Source organism: Bradysia coprophila, unplaced genomic scaffold (assembly GCF_014529535.1).
Source record: "Bradysia coprophila strain Holo2 unplaced genomic scaffold, BU_Bcop_v1 contig_350, whole genome shotgun sequence".
Taxonomy (NCBI): Eukaryota; Metazoa; Arthropoda; class Insecta; order Diptera; family Sciaridae; genus Bradysia; species Bradysia coprophila.
In genome coordinates this window covers 2,941,815-2,963,645 of record NW_023503608.1, presented here as the reverse complement: position 1 = coordinate 2,963,645, position 21,831 = coordinate 2,941,815, and the positions used below count along the sequence as shown (strand labels likewise).

General features: G+C 38.8%; 4 protein-coding genes across 7 annotated transcripts in view; all 4 read left to right on the top strand.

The window, feature by feature from the left end:
* LOC119080224 (transcription factor grauzone-like) overlaps window positions 1-7,190 on the top strand; it is a 32,238-nt gene extending 25,048 nt beyond the window's left edge. Inside the window, exons 1-7 of one of the 4 annotated variants that reach the window (XM_037188468.1) lie at window positions 525-703; window positions 766-1,069; window positions 1,125-1,614; window positions 1,681-1,860; window positions 1,920-2,084; window positions 2,144-2,189; window positions 2,248-2,500. In XM_037188468.1, coding sequence (XP_037044363.1) covers window positions 578-703; window positions 766-1,069; window positions 1,125-1,614; window positions 1,681-1,860; window positions 1,920-2,084; window positions 2,144-2,189; window positions 2,248-2,451 — 1,515 coding nt within the window. In that variant the 5' untranslated portion in view covers window positions 525-577 and the 3' untranslated portion in view covers window positions 2,452-2,500. Of the gene's footprint in view, window positions 1-524; window positions 704-765; window positions 1,070-1,124; window positions 1,615-1,680; window positions 1,861-1,919; window positions 2,085-2,143; window positions 2,190-2,247; window positions 2,501-5,199; window positions 5,383-5,444; window positions 5,749-5,805; window positions 6,299-6,364; window positions 6,545-6,608; window positions 6,774-6,833; window positions 6,880-6,937 lie in introns of those variants that run through there. The other 3 variants (XM_037188467.1, XM_037188469.1, XM_037188466.1) reach the window with 3 other exon arrangements.
* A 1,384-nt stretch (window positions 7,191-8,574) lies between these two features.
* On the top strand, window positions 8,575-10,604 carry LOC119080226 (transcription factor grauzone-like). The gene is made up of 7 exons (XM_037188472.1): window positions 8,575-8,762; window positions 8,825-9,128; window positions 9,184-9,673; window positions 9,738-9,917; window positions 9,982-10,137; window positions 10,214-10,259; window positions 10,320-10,604. Exons 1-7 carry the CDS (start codon window positions 8,637-8,639, stop codon window positions 10,512-10,514), a joined length of 1,497 nt encoding a protein of 498 aa, XP_037044367.1. The 5' UTR covers window positions 8,575-8,636; the 3' UTR covers window positions 10,515-10,604.
* A 237-nt stretch (window positions 10,605-10,841) lies between these two features.
* Window positions 10,842-13,030, top strand: LOC119080214 (transcription factor grauzone-like). The gene is made up of 6 exons (XM_037188453.1): window positions 10,842-11,033; window positions 11,094-11,415; window positions 11,487-12,054; window positions 12,115-12,288; window positions 12,472-12,670; window positions 12,743-13,030. Exons 1-6 carry the CDS (start codon window positions 10,908-10,910, stop codon window positions 12,941-12,943), a joined length of 1,590 nt encoding a protein of 529 aa, XP_037044348.1. The 5' UTR covers window positions 10,842-10,907; the 3' UTR covers window positions 12,944-13,030.
* A 6,301-nt stretch (window positions 13,031-19,331) lies between these two features.
* LOC119080212 (transcription factor grauzone-like) lies at window positions 19,332-21,411 on the top strand. The gene is made up of 5 exons (XM_037188451.1): window positions 19,332-19,664; window positions 19,741-20,618; window positions 20,687-20,860; window positions 20,920-21,121; window positions 21,179-21,411. Exons 1-5 carry the CDS (start codon window positions 19,539-19,541, stop codon window positions 21,371-21,373), a joined length of 1,575 nt encoding a protein of 524 aa, XP_037044346.1. The 5' UTR covers window positions 19,332-19,538; the 3' UTR covers window positions 21,374-21,411.
* The last annotated feature ends 420 nt before the right edge of the window (window positions 21,412-21,831 follow it).

Genomic DNA, 21,831 nt, shown 5'->3' with positions numbered 1-21,831 from the left:
ATCCTCGAATATAGTCGATATCCTCGAATATAGTCGATATCCTCGAATATAGTCGATATCCTCGAATATAGTCGATATCCTCGAATATAGTCGATATCCTCGAATATAGTCGATATCCTCGAATATAGTCGATATCCTCGAATATAGTCGTTATCCTCGAATTCTGTCGATATCCTCGAATATAGTCGATAGACTCGAATACTATCGATAGACTCGAATATAGTCGATATCCTCGAATTCTGTCGATATCCTCGAATTTTGTCGATATACTGGTCATATCGTCATTTTTCCAATAATTTTTTTGACATTAGTTATTACTACAATTCGTTATTTTGGTGGGGTTATTTTGACCGAATACCTAGCATTGATACTGAATAAAGAACTTGCAAAAGAAACATAGAGTCTACTGTGATTTCATTTCCGGTGTAGATACCAGGAGCAATTCGTTTTTATACCCAAAAAGCAAAATTTGAGATCTACTACAAAGTCTGCGACTTCTAGGTGGTTCACCTGGATGGACTGTCAAACTGAATTGTTTTTGTTTTGATTTGTTGATGCCGCTGCAAATTTCGATAAAATGAATTCAAATTCGGCACAACTTTGCCGTTTATGTCTGGAAACTAGTGGCAGTTTAGTAAACATTTTCGAAACGTTTCAAGACTCAACCGTTGCTTCTGTTCTGGCCAAACATTTCTGGTTTCAGGTGAGGTTTTGTGGTATGTTCTTGCTTTGGTGTCTACTGAGTTCACCTTTTCAATTCTGTAGATTAATAAGGATGACGGTATGCCGGAATGGGTGTGTGAAATATGTTGGAGCCAAACGAAAACATTTCATCATTTCTACAAGCGACTGGAGTTGCACCATGAGAATTACTTCAACTCTATCGTTTTGGTTGATGAAATAAAGCAAGAGCAAGTTGTCAGTCCTATAGAGGCAGCAGTGGAAGCTTTTCTCTTTGTAGACAAATACGAAGAAGAAACGGGTGTTACAATAAAGACCTACGACACGCAGACACCAAACATGGAAAACAGTTGTGATGAAGATGACGACGAGAAAAGCAACGATCAAAGTATTTGTTCTCGACAGCTTTACACCAGTACCGAAGCATAATCCTCTTTTCGTAGGCGAAGGAGAGCAAACCATTGACAATGATAACGAGCCTTCCCTTAATAAGCCTAGTAGATATCTGCCTAGTCCATCTGAGATAGAGAGGCAGGACGCAGAGATTCGCAAATTTTTTACGATGAAATGCGATATTTGCAGTGACGTCGAATTCGACACATTAAAAAAAGGAAGAAAACATTATCGCCAAGTGCACAAAACAAGTGGCCATTTGATCTGCTGTGGAAATAAGTATTCAAAACGCTGTGATATACTTGACCATATTCAGTATCACGTTAATCCAGACGCACACCGCTGTGACCAGTGTGGTAAAAGTTGTCTGAGCCGAACTATACTGCGTGAACACACGAAATGTCACGGGCGTGCCAATGCTCTTACTTGCAGCTTCTGCCCGAAAACTTACACATCCGTAGCAAACCTGAACTATCACGTTCGAGAAAAACATTCCACGGATATGAGAGATTCATTTCGTTGCGAGCAGTGTGACATAATGTAAGCTAGATTGTCTGTCATACTCTCCATTTGACTCACTGTTTATTTGATCTAATTTAATTTCAGTTTTCCGACAAGGTACAAACTGACAAAACACATGAACACCGTTCATGGCCCCTCAATAAATAACATATGTGAAGCATGTGGTAGATCATTCATAAGTAAAAACGATTTGAAATACCACATTGATTTACAACATTCAACAACACCGCTGCCCAAAGCTCAATGCAACATTTGCGGTACTTGGTACGAATTGAGATGTCAATTTGTCGCAATGATGTTGAACAAATGAAATGTCCTTTCAGGGTGAAGCATCAGCGTTATCTTCGGCAACATCTAAGAATGCATCAGGAAGTGCAGGAAGCTCAGAAAGGGAAAGTACTCAACTGTCCGATTTGTAAGAAAAAGGTGCAGAGCAAGCGATTGTTGGCCAACCATATTCGATATTCTCATGGTGAAAGAAAACATCAGTGAGCTTTTGGTCGAACGGTCTGTGAAAGTCAGGTCTACATTCTGATTTTTCTTTCAGGTGCACATTTTGCGACAAAGCTTTCAGGTCGCCAAAAATTTTGAAGGTAATTCTATTATTAGCCATTCACCTGAACTACTTGTCAATACAAATCGATTTTGTAGGAGCACATAGCCCTTCACACTGGTGAAGATTTGTACAGTTGTCCGTACTGCAATAGGACGTTCAAATCGAACGCGAACATGTATTCACATCGGAAAAAGGCGCATCTAGAAGAATGGACCAGAGACAAAGAAGAAAAGGAAAGGATCAAGCAAATAGCGCCTAGCGAAACTGAAACAACAGCTAAAGCTGTGGTTGATGAATAAATTTAGCAACACAGCCTATGATGATGATTGTTGCGAAGCAAAACAATGACTTTGACCACGACAGAGCAAAACTGTTGTGCTTTGACTAAATATTCTCTGCCCGACTTTACTCTGATCTGGGCTGCGATCTGAAATAATTTTGAAGTTCACTTCGATTTAACAAAAAACCCGGAATAGTGAGCAGCAACTAAAAATGGTGGTCTCGTATCCATGTGCACAAAAGTGTGCAAGGGATTCAGTAAAAGGTTTTCTGCTGATGGTCTTAGATTTATTGATAGTACTGCTCGTAGCTTTGATACTGTATTAACAACTTGCAGAAGAAACATAGAGTCTACGGAGATTTAATTTCCGGTGTAGATGCCAGAAGCAGTTCGTTTTTATAGAGAAGTATTTTTATCGATAATTCTAAAAAAGAATTTGATATCCCAAATAAATAATTTTGATATCCTGCGTTTTCGGCAATTTTTATCCTCAAAAAATAATTTGATTGTCGAAAAAATAGATTTTGATATCTTGCCGCATGATGTCCAAAATAAATAAATTTGATATCCGAAACAAACAATTTTGATGTCTGAAACAAATAATTTTGATGTCTGAAACCAACGGCTCTATACCAGGCAAAAGTTGACCGATTTTTAAACATTGGATTCGTTCCTTACATCCGCCGTTTATACAATGACAACAAATGAATGAGGGTGATATGGATTTTTATTGTGCGCGAAATTTTTGAAAACGCAAATGATTTTTGTGGATTTTTTTTTTTTTTTTTTTAAGGTATTTCAGGTTTTAGGTATTTAGGGTGATCAAATATATATCACTCTAAATACCTAAAACCTGAAATACCTTAAAAAATATAAATAAAAAAATTTCCACAAAAATCATTTGCGTTTTCAAAAATTTCGCGCACAATAAAAATCCATATCACGCTCATTCATTTGTTGTCATTGTATAAACGGCGGATGTAACGAACGAATCCGACGTTTAAAAATCGGTCAACTTTTGCTTTTGCTGAAACAAATAAATTTGATGTCCGAAACAAATAAAGATAACCAGACAATATTTTTTTTTTACATCACAGATGAGAAAATGAGACCAAGCCCCGAGGGGTCCCGCACTGAAAAGAGTTGCATAGAGTTACATTCTGAAAAAAAGAGTTGCAAAAGAGTTACACGCAAAAATAAAGAGTCGCAAAAGAGTTGCATGTGAAAAAATAGTTGCAAAAGGAGTTGCAAATCCAGTGCGGGACCCATCGCCAAAACCAAACCAAAGAAGTTACAAAGACTGACAGAACGTGGTCCTTAAATAATAAATTTAATATCATGGAAAAATAATTTTCATACACGCCTATCGCGCTCTCCTATTTTTATATGGAGAAATCAGACACTTAAAACACAGAAACAGAAAATGTGATGGTTTTCAAAATTCCGTGTGCGTAACTGGAAACACTTACCAGGTGTCGGTAACTTAGGAGTTAACTTTTTTTCTCTCGCATCGTCTAATATTTAGTCTGTGTAAGTCTTCTCGCCGTAAAAGCGTTAAGTTCGTTCCTAGGGAATTCATCCTTTTACGAAATGCAACGTAAAGGAGTTTAGTTCGTCCCTACAGAATTCATCTTTTTACGAAATGAATACCAATTTTCATTGCACATAAAAAGCGTTTTAACACGCCGAGCGATCCGGCCCATTGCCCCGGAGCGAAGCGGAGGGCCGCAATGCGAGCCGGGCGCCGGAACGGTGTCGGTAACTTAGGAGTTCATTTTTTTTTTCTCTCGCATCGTCTAATAATTAGTTTGTGTAAGTCTTCTCGCCGTAAAAGCGTTAAGTTCGTTCCTAGGGAATTCATCCTTTTACGAAATGTAACGTAAAGGAGTTTAGTTCGTCCCTACAGAATTCATCTTTTTACGAAATAAATACCAATTTTCATTGCACATAAGAAGCGTTTTAACACGCCGAGCGATCCGGCCCATTGCCCCCCCGGAGCGAAGCGAAGGAGTTAATTTTTTTTTCTCTCGCATCGTCTAATAAATGATTGGATTGTGTCATTTGTGTTATATAAAATTTAAATTTATAGAACCAAATTATAGACTGGCTCCCAGTTTCAAAAAAGCTCTTTGACGACAAAACTGGGGACTAATTTAGTCCGATGGCTGAAGTAACCGCCAGTTTTCTCGCCAAAAAAAAAAACGAAAACGAAATGGCGAGAAATCTGGCGGCTACTTCAGTCTATATACTGCAAATAGCACTCTAATAGACACCTCTTCCTGATTATAAATTTCTATTTCGAGAAAATCGAATTTATTTTTCCGCGTTACCATTTTCATTTTTATGAATATAACACTTCCTTTTCCATGAAACCACTTTCTTTTTTTTTGGGTTATCAAAATATCTTTTGGTGATATCACACTTCTTTTTCCGGGTCATCAATTCCTTTTTCGTAGATATCAGAATTCCTTTTGCTGGGTATCAATTTCGAATTTCGGTGAATCATAATCATTTTTGGGGATATCAATTTTGGGAGATCACATCACATTTTTCAAGATATCAAAATTATCTTTTTAAGGTATCAAAATTTATTTTTTTGTGTATCATGCCGGCAGGATATCAAAAATCTTTTTTCAAGATATCAAAAACATTTTTCAGGATATCACTTTAATTCGATGCCGTTTTTATACCCAAAAAGCAAAATTTGAGATCTACTACAAATCCTGCGACTTCTAGGTGGTACATCTGGATGGACTGTCGACTGTCAAACTGAATTGTTTTTGTTTTGATTTAATGTGTTGATGCCGCTGCAAATTTCGATAAAATGAATTCAAATTCGACACAACTTTGCCGTTTATGTCTGGAAACTAGTGGCAGTTTAGTAAACATTTTCGAAACGTTTCAAGACTCAACCGTTGCTTCTGTTCTGGCCAAACATTTCTGGTTTCAGGTGAGGCTTTGCGGTATTTTCTTGCTTTGGTGTCAACTGAGTTCACCTTTTCAATTCTGTAGATTAATAAGGATGACAACATGCCGGAATGGGTGTGTGAAATATGTTGGAGCCAAACGAAAACATTTCATCGTTTCTACAAGCGACTGGAGTTACTACATCAGAGTTACTTCAACTCAATCGTTTTGGTTGATAAAATAAAGCAAGAGCGAGGTGTCAGTCCTTTGGAGGCAGCGGTGGAAGCTTTACTTTTTGTAGATAACTGTGAAGGAGAAACGGATGTTACAATAAAGACTGACGACACGCAGACACCAAGCATGGAAAACAGTTGTGATGAAGATGATGACTATAATAGGGGCTCTCAATGTATTTGTTTTCGACAGCTTTACGTCAGTACCGAACCATAATCCTCTTTTTTTGTAGGTGAAGCTGAAGCAGAGCAAACCTCTGACGATGTTGACACGTCTTCCCCTGATAAGCCTAAAAGATATATCTCACTCAGTCCATCTGATATAGAGCGGCAGGACGCAAAGATTCGCAAATATTTCACGATGAAATGCGAAATTTGCAGTGACGTCGAATTCGACACTTTAGCAACTGTGAGAAACCATTATCGTCAAGTGCACAAAACAATTGGTTATTTGATCTGCTGTGGAAATAAGTATCACAAACGCTCCTTAATACTGGACCATATCCAGTATCACGGTAATCCAGACGCACACCGATGTGACCAGTGTGGTAAAAGTTATAGAAACAGAAAGATATTGAGTACTCACATGAAATGTCACGGAAGTTCCTATAAATGCAGCTTGTGTCCAAAAACTTACATATCTTCATCGATGCTGAACTATCACGTTCGAGAAAAACATTCCACGGACATGAGTGATAAATTTCCTTGCGAGCGGTGTGACATAATGTAAGCTAGATTGTCTGTCATGCTCTCTATTTGACCCACCGTTTCTTTGTTATAATTTAATTTCAGTTTTCCGACAAGGTACAAACTGACGAGACACTTGAAAACCGTTCATGGCCCCCCTATAAATAACATATGTGAAGCATGCGGTAGATCATTCAAAAGTAAAAACGATTTGAAATACCACATAGAATTGGAACATTCAACAACACCGCTGCCCAAAGCTCAATGCTACATTTGCGGTACTTGGTACGAATTGAGATGTCAATTTGTCGCATACGTATGATGTTGAACAAATGAAATGTCCTTTCAGGGTGAAGCATCAGCGTTATCTTCGGCACCATTTAAAAATGCATCAGGAAGTGCAGGAAGCTCAGAAAGGGAAAGTTCTCAACTGTCCGATTTGTAAGAAAAAGGTGCAGAGCAAGCGATTGCTGGCCGTTCATATTCGAAATGCTCATGGCGAAAGAAAACATCAGTAAGCAATCTCTCTATCGAACTGTTTGTAAAGATCAGGTTCACATTCTAAGCGTTTCAGGTGTACATATTGCGAGAAAGCATTCAAGACACCGAAAAATTTGAAGGTAAATTAATCAGTCATCTGAACTCCTTCCCGAATCAATTTGAATGCCCTGTTTGTAGGAACACATAGCCCTTCACACTGGTGAAGATTTGTACAGTTGTCCGTACTGCGATAAGTCGTTCAAATCGAATGCGAACATGTATTCACATCGGAAAAAGGCGCATCTAGAAGAATGGACCAGAGACAAAGAAGAAAAGGAAAGAATCAAGCAAATAGCACCTAGCGAAACTGAAACAACAGCTAAAGCAGTGGTTGATGAATAAATTTAGCAACACAGCCTATGATGATGATTGTTGCGAAGCAAAACAATGACTTTGACCACGACAGAGCAAAACTGTCGTGCTTTGACTGAAGTAATACTTCAGTGAAGTGTACCCTGCCCGACTTTTACTTCAATCAGCGCTGCGATCTGAAATAATTTTAAAGTTTACTTCGAAATCCTAAGTGTTAACAAACAGCAACTAAAAATGGTGGTCTCGTGCACAAAAGTATTCAAGAGATTCAGTGAAGGCTTTCTACTGACCGTCTAAGATTTTTTCATAGCACTGCTCGTAGCATTGATCAGTCAAAAAACCCTTAAAGGGTAAATGTGACGCAAGTCCTTTATCTTACTTACAAAATAACTGATATCGCTGAGGGTGACGTATTGTGCGTCGTACGCAAAAGTTTTATCAACAAAAAATTGACTCAAAAAATTTGTGAAAGAAAATTTTGCAACAAGAAATTTGCCCAAAACTCTGAGACTTTGCCGAAGACACCAATTCTTCATCTGCCGCGTCAACAGAGATAGCTCTAAAAACCTAATTGAAACAGAAAATAGCAACTTCGCGACATTTTTCTCCAAAACCGTCCAATTCTACTCCCAAAACTCTAAGACTTTGCCGAAGAAACCAACCTTCCATCTGCCACAGTTTCCGAGATAAATCTTAATCTTAATCTTAGTGACCAAATTTTTACAGTTTTTGTACATACTGCCCTACTTTACTCCCAAAACTGTGATACTTTGCCGAAGCAACCAACCTTCCATCTACCACAGTTCTAACACACACACACACACATACATACAAATTGGCTTTTATATGGCACTTGTATGGAGACTTTGGGGAGCTCCAGCTCCCAAGATATGGGTTTTTTCCAACTTTTGAAAATTCCATTCTTATTTTTGGGCCATTATTAGCCTATAACCAAAATTTCAGGAAAATCTATAGAAACGTTTAGGAGTTGCTGGATCCACTTTTCCATAGGAACTAACTAAGTAACTAACTAACTAACGTAGGCGATTTTCATTATATGAAAATTCGAGATTTTGCTTATTTTCATACAATATTTTGAAGTTCAATATCTCGGCCAATTTTGAAGCTGGAGTAACGTGTGATAGCTCGTTGAACTCGTATTGATGCCTAGATTCCAAATATCTAAGGGGGGTCGTTGGAGTTAAGGAGGAGAACTCAAAAAGCTGCTGTAAATATGCTCCGCCATCCTCAAAAATTTTTTGTTAATACATTTTTGATAGTGGAGTTGCGTCACGCCCGCTTACGTGCGGGCATGATACTGAATAAACAACTTGCAAAAGAAACATAGAGTCTACTGTGATTTCATTTCCGGTGTAGATGCCAGGAGCAATTCGTTTTTATACCAAAAAAGCAAAATTTGAGATCTACTACAAAGTCTGCGACTTCTAGGTGGTTCACCTGGATTGACTGTCAAACTGAATTGTTTTTGTTTTGATTTGTTGATGCCGCTGCAAATTTCGATAAAATGAATTCAAATTCGACACAACTTTGCCGTTTATGTCTGGAAACTAGTGGCAGTTTAGTAAACATTTTCGAAACGTATCAAGACTCAACCGTTGCTTCTGTTCTGGCCAAACATTTCTGGTTTCAGGTGAGGCTTTGCGGTATTTTCTTGCTTTGGTGTCAACTGAGTTCACCTTTTCAATTCTGTAGATTAATAAGGATGACAACATGCCGGAATGGGTGTGTGAAATATGTTGGAGCCAAACGAAAACCTTTCACCATTTCTACAAGCGACTGGAGTTGCGCCATGGGAATTACTTCAACTCAATCGTTTTGGTTGATCAAAAAAAGCAAGAGCGAGGTGTCAGTCCTATAGAGGGAGCGGTGGAAGCTGTTCTTTTTGTAGATAACTGCGAAAGAGAAACGGATGTTACAATGAAGACTGACGAAACGGAGACACCATGCATGGAAAACAGTTGTGATGAAGATGACGACGAGAAAAGCGGCGATCAAAGTATCTGTTCTCGACAGCTTTACACCAGTACCGAAGCATAATCCTCTTTTTGTAGGCGAAGGAGAGCAAACCATTGACAATGATAACGAGCCTTCCCTTGATAAGCCTAGCAGATATTTTCATAGTTCATCTGAGATAGAGAAACAGGACGCAGAGATTCGCAAATTTTTTACGATGAAATGCGAAATTTGCAGTGACGTCGAATTCGACACTTTAAAAAAAGGGAGAAAACATTACCGCCAAGTTCACCAAACAAAAGGCTATTTGATCTGCTGTGGAAATAAGTATCGCAAACGCGCCTTAATACTGGACCATATCCAGTATCATGGTAATCCAGACGCACACCGATGTGACCAGTGTGGTAAAAGTTATAGAAACAGACAGATATTGAGTGCTCACATGAAATGTCACGAGCGCTCCCATGCCTATAAATGCAGCTTGTGTCCAAAAACTTACATATCTTCATCGATGCTGAACTATCACGTTCGAGAAAAGCATTCCACGGATACGAGCGATAAATTTCCTTGCGAGCGGTGTGACATAATGTAAGCTAGATTGTCTGTCATGCTCTCCATTTGACCCAAGGGTTTTGTTTTGATTTAATTTCAGTTTTCCGACAAGGTCCAAACTGAGCAGACACTTGAAAACCGTTCATGGCCCCCCTATAAATAACATATGTGAAGCATGCGGTAGATCATTCAAAAGTAAAAGCGATTTGAAATATCACATAGAATTGGAACATTCAACAACACCGCTGACCAAAGCTCAATGCAACATTTGCGGTACTTGGTACGAATTGAGATGTCAATTTGTCGCATACGTATGATGTTGAAAAAATGAAATGTCCTTTCAGGGTGAAGCATCAGCGTTATCTTCGGCACCATTTAAAAATACACCAAGAAAAGCAGGAAGGGAAAGTTTACAATTGTCCGATTTGCAAGAAAAAGATACAGAGCAAAAAATTGTTGTCCGCACATGTTCAAAGTTCTCATAGCGAGAAAAAACATCAGTAAGTTCCTGTTCAACACTCGCTCCAACAATCTGAATTACTGAAGGTCAAGTTTGTGTCCTAATTTTTCTTTCAGGTGCACATTTTGCGACAAAGCATTCAGAAAGGCTTACATCCTAAAGGTAACGTTATTGCACATGCATCTGAACTTCATGTCAATTAAAACCGAATCAATACTGTAGGAACACATAGCAGCACTTCACACCGGTGAAGATTTGTACAGTTGTCCGTACTGCGATAGAACGTTCAAATCGATTGCGAACATGTACAATCATCGGAAGAAGGCCCATGTAGCAGAATGTACTAGGTCCAAAGCCGAAAGAGATCGGCAGGCTAATGAAACCGAAGCAGTAGCTAAATTGGTAGATGATGAATAAAATAAGAAAAGTTGTTTGTTATGAGTTAGGAGGATGTGAATGGTGGCAACAAATAAATAACTTATTGACCGAGATGGCATGAAGGTTGTATATGTTTCTATTGCATCTTCTTCGTTCTTCCTCTTTAGTATCTGGATGCTACTTCCCAAGTACGGTTCTTTCCAATAATTCTTAATTTAATTGAATCATTGAATCAAATCTGGAACCATGTGGAGTTATGGGCAATGGAAAAATTTAGTCTTCCCGCTTGCAGCCCTTGGCATTTTGAACGCAATGCCGAATGGCGAATCTATTACAAATCCTACGAACTGAAAGCTTTGTCACCACCTGGATGGACTGTCAAACTGAATTTGTTTTGATGTTAAATGTAAATAAGAATTTCAATTTCAAAAAATGGATTTAAATTCAACTCAACTGTGTCGGTTATGTGTCGAAGCCAGTGCCGATTTAGTGAAAGTTTCTGAAAAGTTCCAAGACGTGACAATTGCTTCGATTTTATCTAAACATTTCTGGTTTCTGGTGCGTGGTGGCGTTGCATTTCTCTTTTGTGATTTGCTCACTTATCCTTCAATTCTACAGGCAAATGAAAATGATTGTATGTCGGACTGGCTGTGCCAAATATGTTGGATTCAAACTAAAACATTTCACGATTTCTATAAGAAAGTGGAGATCCGACATGGACATTACTGCAGATCGAATGACATGGCCAACAATAGTTTAATTAAGCAAGAACCAAGGTTAGAACGAAACAATTGTCCGAGAGATGAATCATTGGACTTGGATCTGAATTTGGTGAAATACGAAGAAACAGAACCATCCACACAGGCGACTGATATTACAATAAGCAAAGAAGAAAATTGGGAATGCAACAATTACAATGACGATAAAAGTTGTGATGAAAGTAACTTTCAGCTCAATGAATTATGCTCTCGTTCTGTGTATTACACCTGCATTTTACCTTCTTTCCTTTAGATGATGACAAATCATCAGTCTCAGATGAGGAACATCCTTCGATTAAATCAAAAAACGAAAAGGCTAGAGACGATTCCAAAGCAAGAAACGTGAGACAGCCATCGAAAATTGCAGGGAAAACCTGCAACTGGCACAGTCGAACGGATAAAGAGAAACAGGACGCCCAAATCCGTGAACTGTTCAGCATGAAATGCGAACTTTGCACGGATGATGATGTCGTCTTCGAAACGCTATTGAGAGCAAGACAACATTACCGCAGCGTTCACAAGATCAGTGGATACCTTACGTGTTGTGGGAAAAAATTTCATCGTCGTCACTTGGTTCTGAACCACATCCGAAATCATGTCGATCCGGACGCTTACCGTTGTGACCAGTGTGGCAAACGCTTTCAAAATAAATTCAGGCTGAGAAATCACATCGATAATCACGTACCACTGGATTCACGTGCCCATAAATGTAGCTTATGTTCGAGTAGTTTTGGAAGGGAGTCTCTTTTGCGACTGCACATGAAAAGTAAACACGAATCGAAAACGGGTGAAAAGTTTCCGTGTGAAAAGTGCGGCAAGAAGTAAGCTTTTTTGCAGTTTGTCCGGTCCATGTTCTTATTGTAAATTCTGTTTGCTTTCAGCTTCCGGTCAAGTTTGTTGCTGTCATGTCATATTCGTGGCGTTCATGAATTTTCGCTGGAGCACGTTTGTGAGATATGCGCTCGCGTATTCAAAACTAAGCAAATTCTCCAAAACCACATCTTCTGCGAACATTCCACAACACCGAAGGTACAATGCAATGTCTGCGGTGCTTGGTAAGAAATGGAACGTTGACAGAGCCGGACTGGCCTTCGGGCGATGATTTAAATTTGTAGAATGCCCTGCGTTCATACAAAAATCAAAAAGCCTTTCGGTTAATGCCCATAAAATACCAATGGACCAGTCCGCGGCTGAACATTGATGTAAAAAGGAAATTTGTCAGATGCATTTGTTTACAGGCTGAAACACGAAATCAGTCTTCGTGCTCACCTAAAACGATATCACGATTCCAGTTTCGAGTCTGTTAATTGTCCAATTTGTAACAAAGAGGTACCGAGCAAACACTCATTAGCCGGTCATATTCGTAGTGTACATGGCGAGAAAGATCATCAATGCACCTTTTGCAATAAGGCATTCCAGACGGCGAAGAAACTAAAGGTACATTCGTTTATCCAAAGTGCGCTGCAGTCGGGTGAAAATTTAATCGCTTGTAATGTTTCACTCATCTAGGAGCACATCGCCTGCCATACCGGGGAAGATTTATACGAATGTCCGTACTGTGATAAGAAGTTCAGATCGAGTGGAAACTTGTATGCGCATAGGAAGAAGGCGCATTTGGCGGAATGGTCAAGAGACAAAGCTAATACATCAACGGAACAGAGTATATTAGGAGCTGAAACAACTTCTAAATTGGAAGCTGGAGATCAATAAACACAATCAATGTAACTCATTTGTTTTTATGCTATGAATGAATCACTGTGGTGTGAATAAACCATAATTGCGTGCGTGATCCTCCTTTAATTCGAAATGCAGTATCGATTGTTCGTATTCCAGGATCTTTTAATGGACTTAGGAGCCTTAGAAGCTAACAACACACATAATCGTCAGACATAAGTCAACATTTCTTTTTTTTTACTAAAATAACCCCTGATATCCGAATCGAATTACTATTGAACAAACATCAGGGGTCTATTTCAAATCGTTTTTGGCTGACTAAGGTGAATTCATTTTCAAGTCCTTTGCTTTGGCAATTTTTCGGCTAGTAAAATTCGTACAAAGTGGAACGAATTCACACGAGAGCAGTGCCGTGGGTACTGACGGGCAATCTGAACATTGCTCAAGTTCATTAAGAGCGATCATCCCTTTGCAAATTCGTAGCCTACATTTGGGCGGAAAAGTATTCGTTTTTAGCCCCGTACGAAGTACGAAGGGGCTTATAGGATTACGATGCCGTGTGTAATTGATGGAATTCGAAGCAGACGGTAAGGGCAAAGTGTTTGCCTATGTTCATAGATGACGAATCCGCAATAAAAATTTGGTCCGTCTGTCCGTCTGTCCGTCACGTCGATATCTTGAGTAAATCAAATCCGATTTCAAAAATTTTTTTTTTCCCTGAAAGATAGTCAAAATAGTGAGGCTAAGTTCGAAGATGGGCATATTCGGGTCGGCCCTTCGTGAGTTAGGGCCACCTAAGTGATTTAAGGTCTTTTGGTGATATTTATGGCAAAATAAACGATGGAAATGTAAATGACACGGCAAATGATAGGTATTGTTAATACCAATCCAGGAAAAAAAAGTTTTTTAAAATCGGGTGAGTGGACCGTGAGTTAGGGCCTTAGAAGTGAAAAGCTGCTAGGGCCCTATGTGTATTTTACATAGAACTCAAGTAAATTTAATCCGTTTTTCGTAATTTTTGTTTCATTTGGAAGGTAATCGAACGCCGAATAGAAAGTTGTTGAAAAAAAATTAAATTTGGGTCCTTGGACTAAGGCCACTACTAGGGCCCTATGTGTATTTTACATTGAACTCGAGTAAATTTCATTCGTTTTTCGTAATTTTTGTGTCATTTGGAAGGTAATCAAAGGCCGAATAGAATGTTGTTGAAAAAAAATTAAATTTGGGTCCTCGGACTAAGGCCGCTACTAGGGCCCTATGCGTATTTTACATACAACTCGAGTAAATTTCATCCGTTTTTCGTAATTTTTGTTTCATTTGAAAGATAATCGAACAGCGAATAGAATGTTGTTGAAAAAAAAATTAAATTTGGGTCCTTGGACTAAGGCCGCTACTAGGGCCCTATGTGTATTTTACATATAACTCGAGCAAATTTCATCCGTTTTTCGTAATTTTTGTTTCATTTGGAAGGTAATCAAAGGCCGAATAGAATGTTGTTGAAAAAAAATTAAATTTGGGTCCTCGGACTAAGGCCGCTACTAGGGCCCTATGTGTATTTTACATATAACTCGAGCCAATTTCATCCGTTTTTCGTAATTTTTGTTTCATTTGGAAGGTAATCAAAGGCCGAATAGAATGTAGTTGAAAAATAAATTAAATTTGGATCCTCGGACTGAGGCCAAGACTGAGGCCGATACTAGGCCCTATGTGTATTTATACTCAATAAATTAAAATTTTAGGGCTATTTGAAATTTTGGTTTTATTTGAAAGGAACGTCGTACGGGGCTTCGTAATTGCGCTATGTGCAATTTCTAAGATGTACACATTACATAATAATTTTACTTTAACTACTTTAACCGGCGCATAGGCTTACGGTCAAAGTAGGGTGACAGACGCACTAGGGTCACGTACGCAATAGATATACGGGTTTGTACGGGGCTCAGTCGCAGCAAACGCTCCGACTGTTCTGATGGCTCGTTTTGATGATTTCTGTGAACCAAAATCTTTTTTTTGAAAAAGTAAAACCATTGAAGCACTCAAAAATGTTTTATTTTTAAAGTAAAAATTGTTTTATGGGTGATAACTTATCCCACTTGGAGAAACCTTTGCAGATTGTGCAAATTTGTGTAATTTGCACCGATTTCTCTAAGTGAGATAAGTTATCACCCATAAACCAATTCTTCCTTTAAAAGTAACACATTTTTGCGTGCTTTAATGGTTTTACTTTTAAAAAAAAAGACTTTGATTCACAGAAATCATCAAGAAAACGAATATTTTTCCGTCCAAATGTAGGTTACGCAAAGGGTCTGAACGAATCTACTACATCGAGTGAAAAAAGAGGAAAGACAGGGGCAAAACTAATGTTGCTTATTTTTCACTACCACCATTCCAAATTCAATGTCAAGAACATTTTTGTAGACCGTTCACAACCCAACATAACTACCGAATCTTTTACTTCATTTGATTAAGTGATCGACACCGAATCTCATTATTCGTCATTGTTGGCCTATGAATGGTTGGTGAACGACGTACAACGCGACGTAATTTTTGTATTGTTGTAGGTCAACATAATAACGTTTTCAGTTTTCCTACTTCTGTAATGTGCGAAAAGGCGTTAAAAACAGTTAATTTGAAAATAAAGGAAAGTTCTCATGTCATCTTCCAGTATGAGTATGACCAGTTTAGGCCTGGTTTATTGGCATATCCTGACTTTTGGAAAATAGCAGAATGGTAAAGAGACCGTTTGTTAGATCATATCGTCAGGAAATCGGATTAGGCAGAATCTGAAGCAATAGCGACAGCTAATTTAGTGACTGTGATTGAATGCATTGAATTTGCACTGGAAAAATATTCTACAGATTATCGAATGCTTCGAGTGCAATGGGAGTGGTCACAGGCTAAAAGACTAAATTTCATATGAATCATCCCCAATGTGAGAAACCACTGTCAAAGGTGCAAGACTCGCTTGCTATGAAGGGTATGAGTCTACAAAGTAATGAATTTCACTTAGTATTGAGGCGAAAGGAAATTGGAAGAACACTGCACTCAATGGTTCGGTTATTATTCTTATCTGATATAACAGCCATATGACACATATGATTCGTGATTCGTTATTACATTACTTTTTTAATCTAAATTTACATCGCGTTAATTTTCCTTATTGTTACTTAAAAACACGCCCACCGACAGACGATAATGTTGTTTTAATATTAAGTTTGGTTTCCTTGTATATATCCCTAGAGTATTCCTAGTGATTAATTCGATACGTGTTAGCATCGGGTATCATGCACTATATAAAACCAATCACTCTCGTTGACTCCCTCGCAAGTTTTGCTATAACCATCGACAAGAAGAGTTAAGGGAAGTTAACAAAATGTCACCACTCTACATTCTATTGGAGGCGTTATTGAGTTGGTACATTCTGGTTGATGCATTCGAAGATCATTCTCACGAAGTGAATTTGATCAATAAACTGAACCGATTTTATAGCTTTGATCACAATTTGATCTTAATAGAATCGCCAACAAATGATGAAATAGCCAACATTATACCGTCACCGACGCTTGTTCCTCAAACACTGTATGTTATCAATGGGATTTCCGACGAAATTAAAATTAGACCAATCAGAAGGAGCAAGAATACTTTTATGATAATTTGCTTGACGAGCACAAATCTTCAACGAAATTTAATTTTATTGACCAAAATTAAGAAGTACCAACGCGAGAATATGAACGTGAAAATTGGCCTGTTCTTTCGACAAGCATTTCCAACAAGTGACGCACTGACGGAGATGTTTCAATGGTGTTGGCATATGTCCATCTTAAACATTCTCGTCGCGTACCGAGGTGATCCAGAACTGCAGCAGGACATTCGCTTAGAATACACCCTTTTCGTCTACACTTTTAATCCATTCGGAATGTTTGAATTGATCGACCTAACTGGCAGTGAATCGATGGACCAATATTTTCCGGAAATTTGTTACAATCTTCGACAACATCGTTTGCGAATCGCTATACACAACGACATAAATTCACTCATTTATACCGAAGGGAATCCGAATTTCGGCGGTCCTGATGGGAAATTGTGGCAAACGGTTTTTCAGGTCATCAATGCTTCTTATACGGTGGTTGAATTCATGCAAATAAATGATGGTTATCACATTAAGGATCTGGTTTCGAATGGTACGATCGACTTAGGTATTCAACCATTCACAACACATGCAGGGCAATTAATTTATCTCTACCCGATATACATGGACACGGTAGTAATAATCGTTCCCAGTGCATTACCGTATTCTGAATTCACGACATATTTGCAAACGTTTTCAGAAGACAGTACATTTATTGTGACCCTGTTAACCATCCCAATAGTAATTGCATCACTGACTTTGATTCGTTACATGAAACGTAACCGATTGCTTCCATTTCAAAGCGCAGCTGATGTTCTAAACTTGTTCATGAATGATAACTTGACCATTGATTATAGAAAATTGTTCCGTGTAGAGTCCTGTATCATTTTACCCCTAACATTGGCTGGATTTGTCAACATCAACGTTTTCCTTTCGATACTGACCAGCTATCTTACGCGACCTATGGATCAACCAGAACTGAATACATTTGCTGACATTGAACGCTCACCGTTTCCTGTTATGGTACCGACGAAAAAGAATATGGATCAATTGCTTGAGCAGTTTAAAGAAAAGTGGAACATCGATTGGCGTCACAAAATGGCTTACGTTAGCCTTGACGAATTTTTCCACCAAATTCTGACCTTTAACACATCGATCTGTTTTGTCTATTTAGGCAGTAAAGTTAGAAATCTGTTGGAATATCAGAAACGGTTAAATATTCGAGGTTTTCGCATACCCACTCGATCCATCAGTAAGACCGTTTTTTCCTATCTCGCCCCGGTCGATAGTCCGTTAAGAGACTGTTTCAACGAACATGTTCAGTGGGTCATGAATGCAGGGCTGTATTGGAAATGGGCGGATGAATCGTACTATGAATTTGTGGAGCGAGATTTTTTCCCGGAGAAAGAAGCTGTGGTGGACGAACGCGGTTCTGAAAAATATTACGTTCCTATTTTTATCGTGTACGGGTGGATTGGAAGCGCTATAGTGTTTCTGGCTGAAATTGTTTGGAGCAAATTTGAAACGAAACGTAAGACCACTTTGCAAAAGCAACGTAAGAACATAAGGCAAAAGCATTAGTATCTCATGTATGGTTTGACTGTATGTAGTAAACAATTTATGATAAATTGAGCACGTAGAGCACGAACGATCGGTTTTTCTTTTTAATAACAAAATGTCTTCGACCTCTTACAACCTGTGAACGAAAAAATTACACTAAATGGATCTTCCCAGAGTTATTAGAGCTAAGTCCACCGAATATTCAATGACAGGCCCGAACTGGCCCTATGGGCATTTGAGCCTCTTTGATTTTGTATGGATAAATGGTAACAAATGGCCTTTCGGAAGTTTTGATCATACAACACCCCAAAAGGCTTTTTTGAGCCAGTCCGGCCCTGTCAATGAGCATGAAAGTTTGTCCCTTAGTGCTAGTTAGTCCTGATCGTCTTATATTTGAAACTGTGGAGGTGGTGGAAGAGTAGGAAGAAGCAAAAAGTATTATTGCCGTGAATGCGAACATGTATTCACATTCACGAGACCGAATAAATCAGATCACGTTGAATCTACAGAGACTGTGAATGGATGAATATAGAGAAGATGATGAAGGTTGAAAATGTAACGAAATTTGTCGGTTGTATTAAGATCGAGGGTTTTTTGTTAATTGAAACTTTGAGTGCCTCAATGAAAGACCACATCAGATAATTAATTCATTTTGGGAAAGCTGTAACAACTGAGATTACACGTATTTTATGAGTTGATGAAAATAATTTAGTCGTTTGTCAACGATAGATGTAGTTCGATGCAAGTTTTCTTTATCATTTAAATTCGAATAGTTTCCATAGACTGCCTCGGAAAGCGAAATAAATAACCAGATCTTCTTGGAGGTTCCTAATATAAAAAAAAGCTAGGCCTCAGATCGCATAGACACCATACAATTTGGAGATTCACGACGAAATTCAGGGTGCAAAAATATGCGAAGAATGCAACTGGCATACTTGAAAAGTCGTACAATACAAAAGTGTAATGGTTATTTGTGTACCTGTTTTGGACGATTGATTTTAGGCAATTTCGCGGATTGTAGGCCGAACGAAGTGAGGCTTACAAGCGAAAGTGCCTTAAATCAACCGTCCCAAACAGGTGCACATGTAAGTTTTCATGCAGAGGGCCGGAAACCCGAGAAAATTCGAAAAATTGCCCTCATTTTCGGCCCCGAAGCATGAAAAAAATTTGAAACTGTTCGTGCGAACTTCGGAAAGAGACACAAAAATTATTCAATAGACGAAGCTAATGACAGATAAATGTGTAGCTGACTTCACAATGGAAATTATAGAAATTTTTTTAAACTTAACTAAACTAGACATTAAAAATCGGTCAAAAAAGTTGTTACGTTAAGACGAGGCTGAAATTTTAAGTGATTAAGATAATATTGAACCTGGCTAAATACGGTCCATTGGACTACCCCAATTCAAGTCATACCAACGCACAATTTCGATTCCAATAACAATGGATTCAATGTCAACAAAACTTTGTCGTTTGTGTCTCGAATCCAGTGACGAAATGTTAAATATTTTCGAAAACCCTCAAAACTCGACAATCCCATCGATTTTGATCAAACATTTCTGGTTCCAGGTATGTAAGTCGGTATTGTGTGAGGTTTCGTTTGTGATGAGAAACACTACCACTAAGAGAACCCTGATTTCCGTAGGTTGACAAAGATGATGGCATGCCGCAGTGGCTGTGCGAAATTTGCTGGATACAAATCAAAACCTTTCACCATTTCTATAAGAGAGTGGAGATCCGCCACGGAAACTATTGTCGTTCAAATGCCTTGGTCAAGATCAATTCAATAAAGCAGGAACGAAGCGAAAGTCCAACCGAGGCGCAAGTAAACCATGAATCTTACACGGACTTGTATATAGTGAAGCAGGAGGAACCAGAACCTCCAGCACAAATGCCTGATCTGTTTGTCACTAAAACAGAAAATTGTGATTACGATGCTTATGTCGAAGCTTACAACAGTTTTGATGAAAGTTTAGGTGAAAATGGCGGGACCTCAGACGACGATGACCAGCCGTTCAATAAAAAAGCGAAAAGCGCTGCAGCAGCCGGAACATCGTCACTAAATACTGAAACTCAAGACTCGAAGTCACGTAGTGCTTTAAACATAGCGCAACAAGACGCTCAGATCCGTGATTTTTTCACTTTGAAATGTGAAATCTGCACGGAAGACATCAAATTTGAAACATTGAGGAAAGTACGGGATCATTATCGCAGCGTTCACAATAAAAGTGGATATCTAAGGTGTTGTGGGAACAAGTACTATCGTCGTTGCACAGTATTGGATCACATCGGTTTTCACATCAATCCAGACGCATATCGATGTGATCAGTGTGACAAAAGTTTTAAGGACAAACAAGCACTCAAAACTCACACCGACAATCATGGACAACTTAATTTACGTGCTCACGAATGTAGCATATGTGGCGGTAGTTTTATGAAGGCAGCCTCATTGAAGGTTCATGTGCGAAATGTTCACTCATCGGTTACGGGTGAAATGTTCCCGTGTGAAAAATGCAGTAAGACGTAAGCTCCTATGTGGCTGTTCTAGTTAAACTCAAACTAACTCAAATTACTCTTCACTTCGATTTCAGTTTTCGGTCGTCCACGTCGTTGGTCGCTCACATTCGATGTGTTCATGAGTTTTCGCTGGAACACGTATGTGACATATGCGCTTGTCGATTCAAATCGAAGCAACGGCTCCAAAGTCACATCTTCTTCAAACACTCAACGACAACTAAAGCTCAGTGTGAGATGTGCGGTGCTTGGTAAGGAATCAGATTATTAACGAAATGAGGATTTTGATTGCTAACGCAAACGTTTACAGGCTGAAACATGCAATGAGTCTACGTAAACACTTGAAACGTTGTCCCCAGTCGTCAAACTGCGAGCCAGTTAGTTGTTCTATTTGTGACAAAGTGGTACCAAACAGACCTGCATTAGGTAGCCATATTAGGCGTGCTCATGGAACAAAAAGACATCAGTGCACATTTTGCGACAAAATATTCAACACACCTACAAGCTTGAAGGTAATTTTACCAAACTCGACGTCACTGCGCATAATTAATCGATTACAACGCTTCTAGGAACACACAGCAATTCACACGGGCGAATATTTATACGATTGTCCGTACTGCGACAAGAAATTCAAATCGAATGCGAACATGTATTCACATCGCAAGAAGATGCACTTGGAAGAATGGACCAGAGATAGAACCAACACATTAGCGGCACAGAATAAATCGGATCACGTTGAATCCACAGAGGTTGCGAATGGATGAATAAAGAAAAGATGTCGAATGAAGATCTAGACGAAAAGAGGCTGTTTTATTAGCAATCGTGCAGTTGGTTCCGATACTCTATCTTTTTATCCCCTTAAACATTATCAACAATTTTAAAACGAAAAGGATTGCGAATCAAAATTTCGACCCGAACTCTACCTACTGCCGCGACTATCTTTGCAACAATAACTCCTGCTACTTCTACTGCTACATTCATTGTCATCAGTAGTTCACTAGCTGCTTCACTACTTCGATAATTTTTTGTGCAGTAATGCAGGAGGTAAGATTTTCATCTGTTGGATTCTCATGAAAACAGTTTCGCCTCGTACTTGTATTCGTGCCAGTGATGAGATTTGGAGCTATTTCACGAGCTTTGATCAGACGATCGTGTACAGACTTTGAAGCTGTTCGAGCAATTGTCGAAAGTTTTTTTTCCAGGACTCGTTGCGGTATATGGC

Bases quoted from the DNA above. Each gene is read 5' to 3' on its own strand.
- LOC119080212 (XM_037188451.1), top strand. From the start codon at position 19,539: ATGGATTCAATGTCAACAAAACTTTGTCGTTTGTGTCTCGAATCCAGT. The intron at 20,619-20,686 runs GTAAGCTCCTAT...CTTCGATTTCAG, and splicing joins TGTGAAAAATGCAGTAAGAC to TTTTCGGTCGTCCACGTCGT. The intron at 20,861-20,919 runs GTAAGGAATCAG...AAACGTTTACAG, and splicing joins TGTGAGATGTGCGGTGCTTG to GCTGAAACATGCAATGAGTC.
- LOC119080214 (XM_037188453.1), top strand. From the start codon at position 10,908: ATGGATTTAAATTCAACTCAACTGTGTCGGTTATGTGTCGAAGCCAGT. The intron at 11,034-11,093 runs GTGCGTGGTGGC...TCAATTCTACAG, and splicing joins CTAAACATTTCTGGTTTCTG to GCAAATGAAAATGATTGTAT. The intron at 12,289-12,471 runs GTAAGAAATGGA...ATTTGTTTACAG, and splicing joins TGCAATGTCTGCGGTGCTTG to GCTGAAACACGAAATCAGTC.
- LOC119080226 (XM_037188472.1), top strand. From the start codon at position 8,637: ATGAATTCAAATTCGACACAACTTTGCCGTTTATGTCTGGAAACTAGT. The intron at 9,129-9,183 runs GTATCTGTTCTC...CTCTTTTTGTAG, and splicing joins CGAGAAAAGCGGCGATCAAA to GCGAAGGAGAGCAAACCATT. The intron at 10,138-10,213 runs GTAAGTTCCTGT...TTTTTCTTTCAG, and splicing joins CATAGCGAGAAAAAACATCA to GTGCACATTTTGCGACAAAG.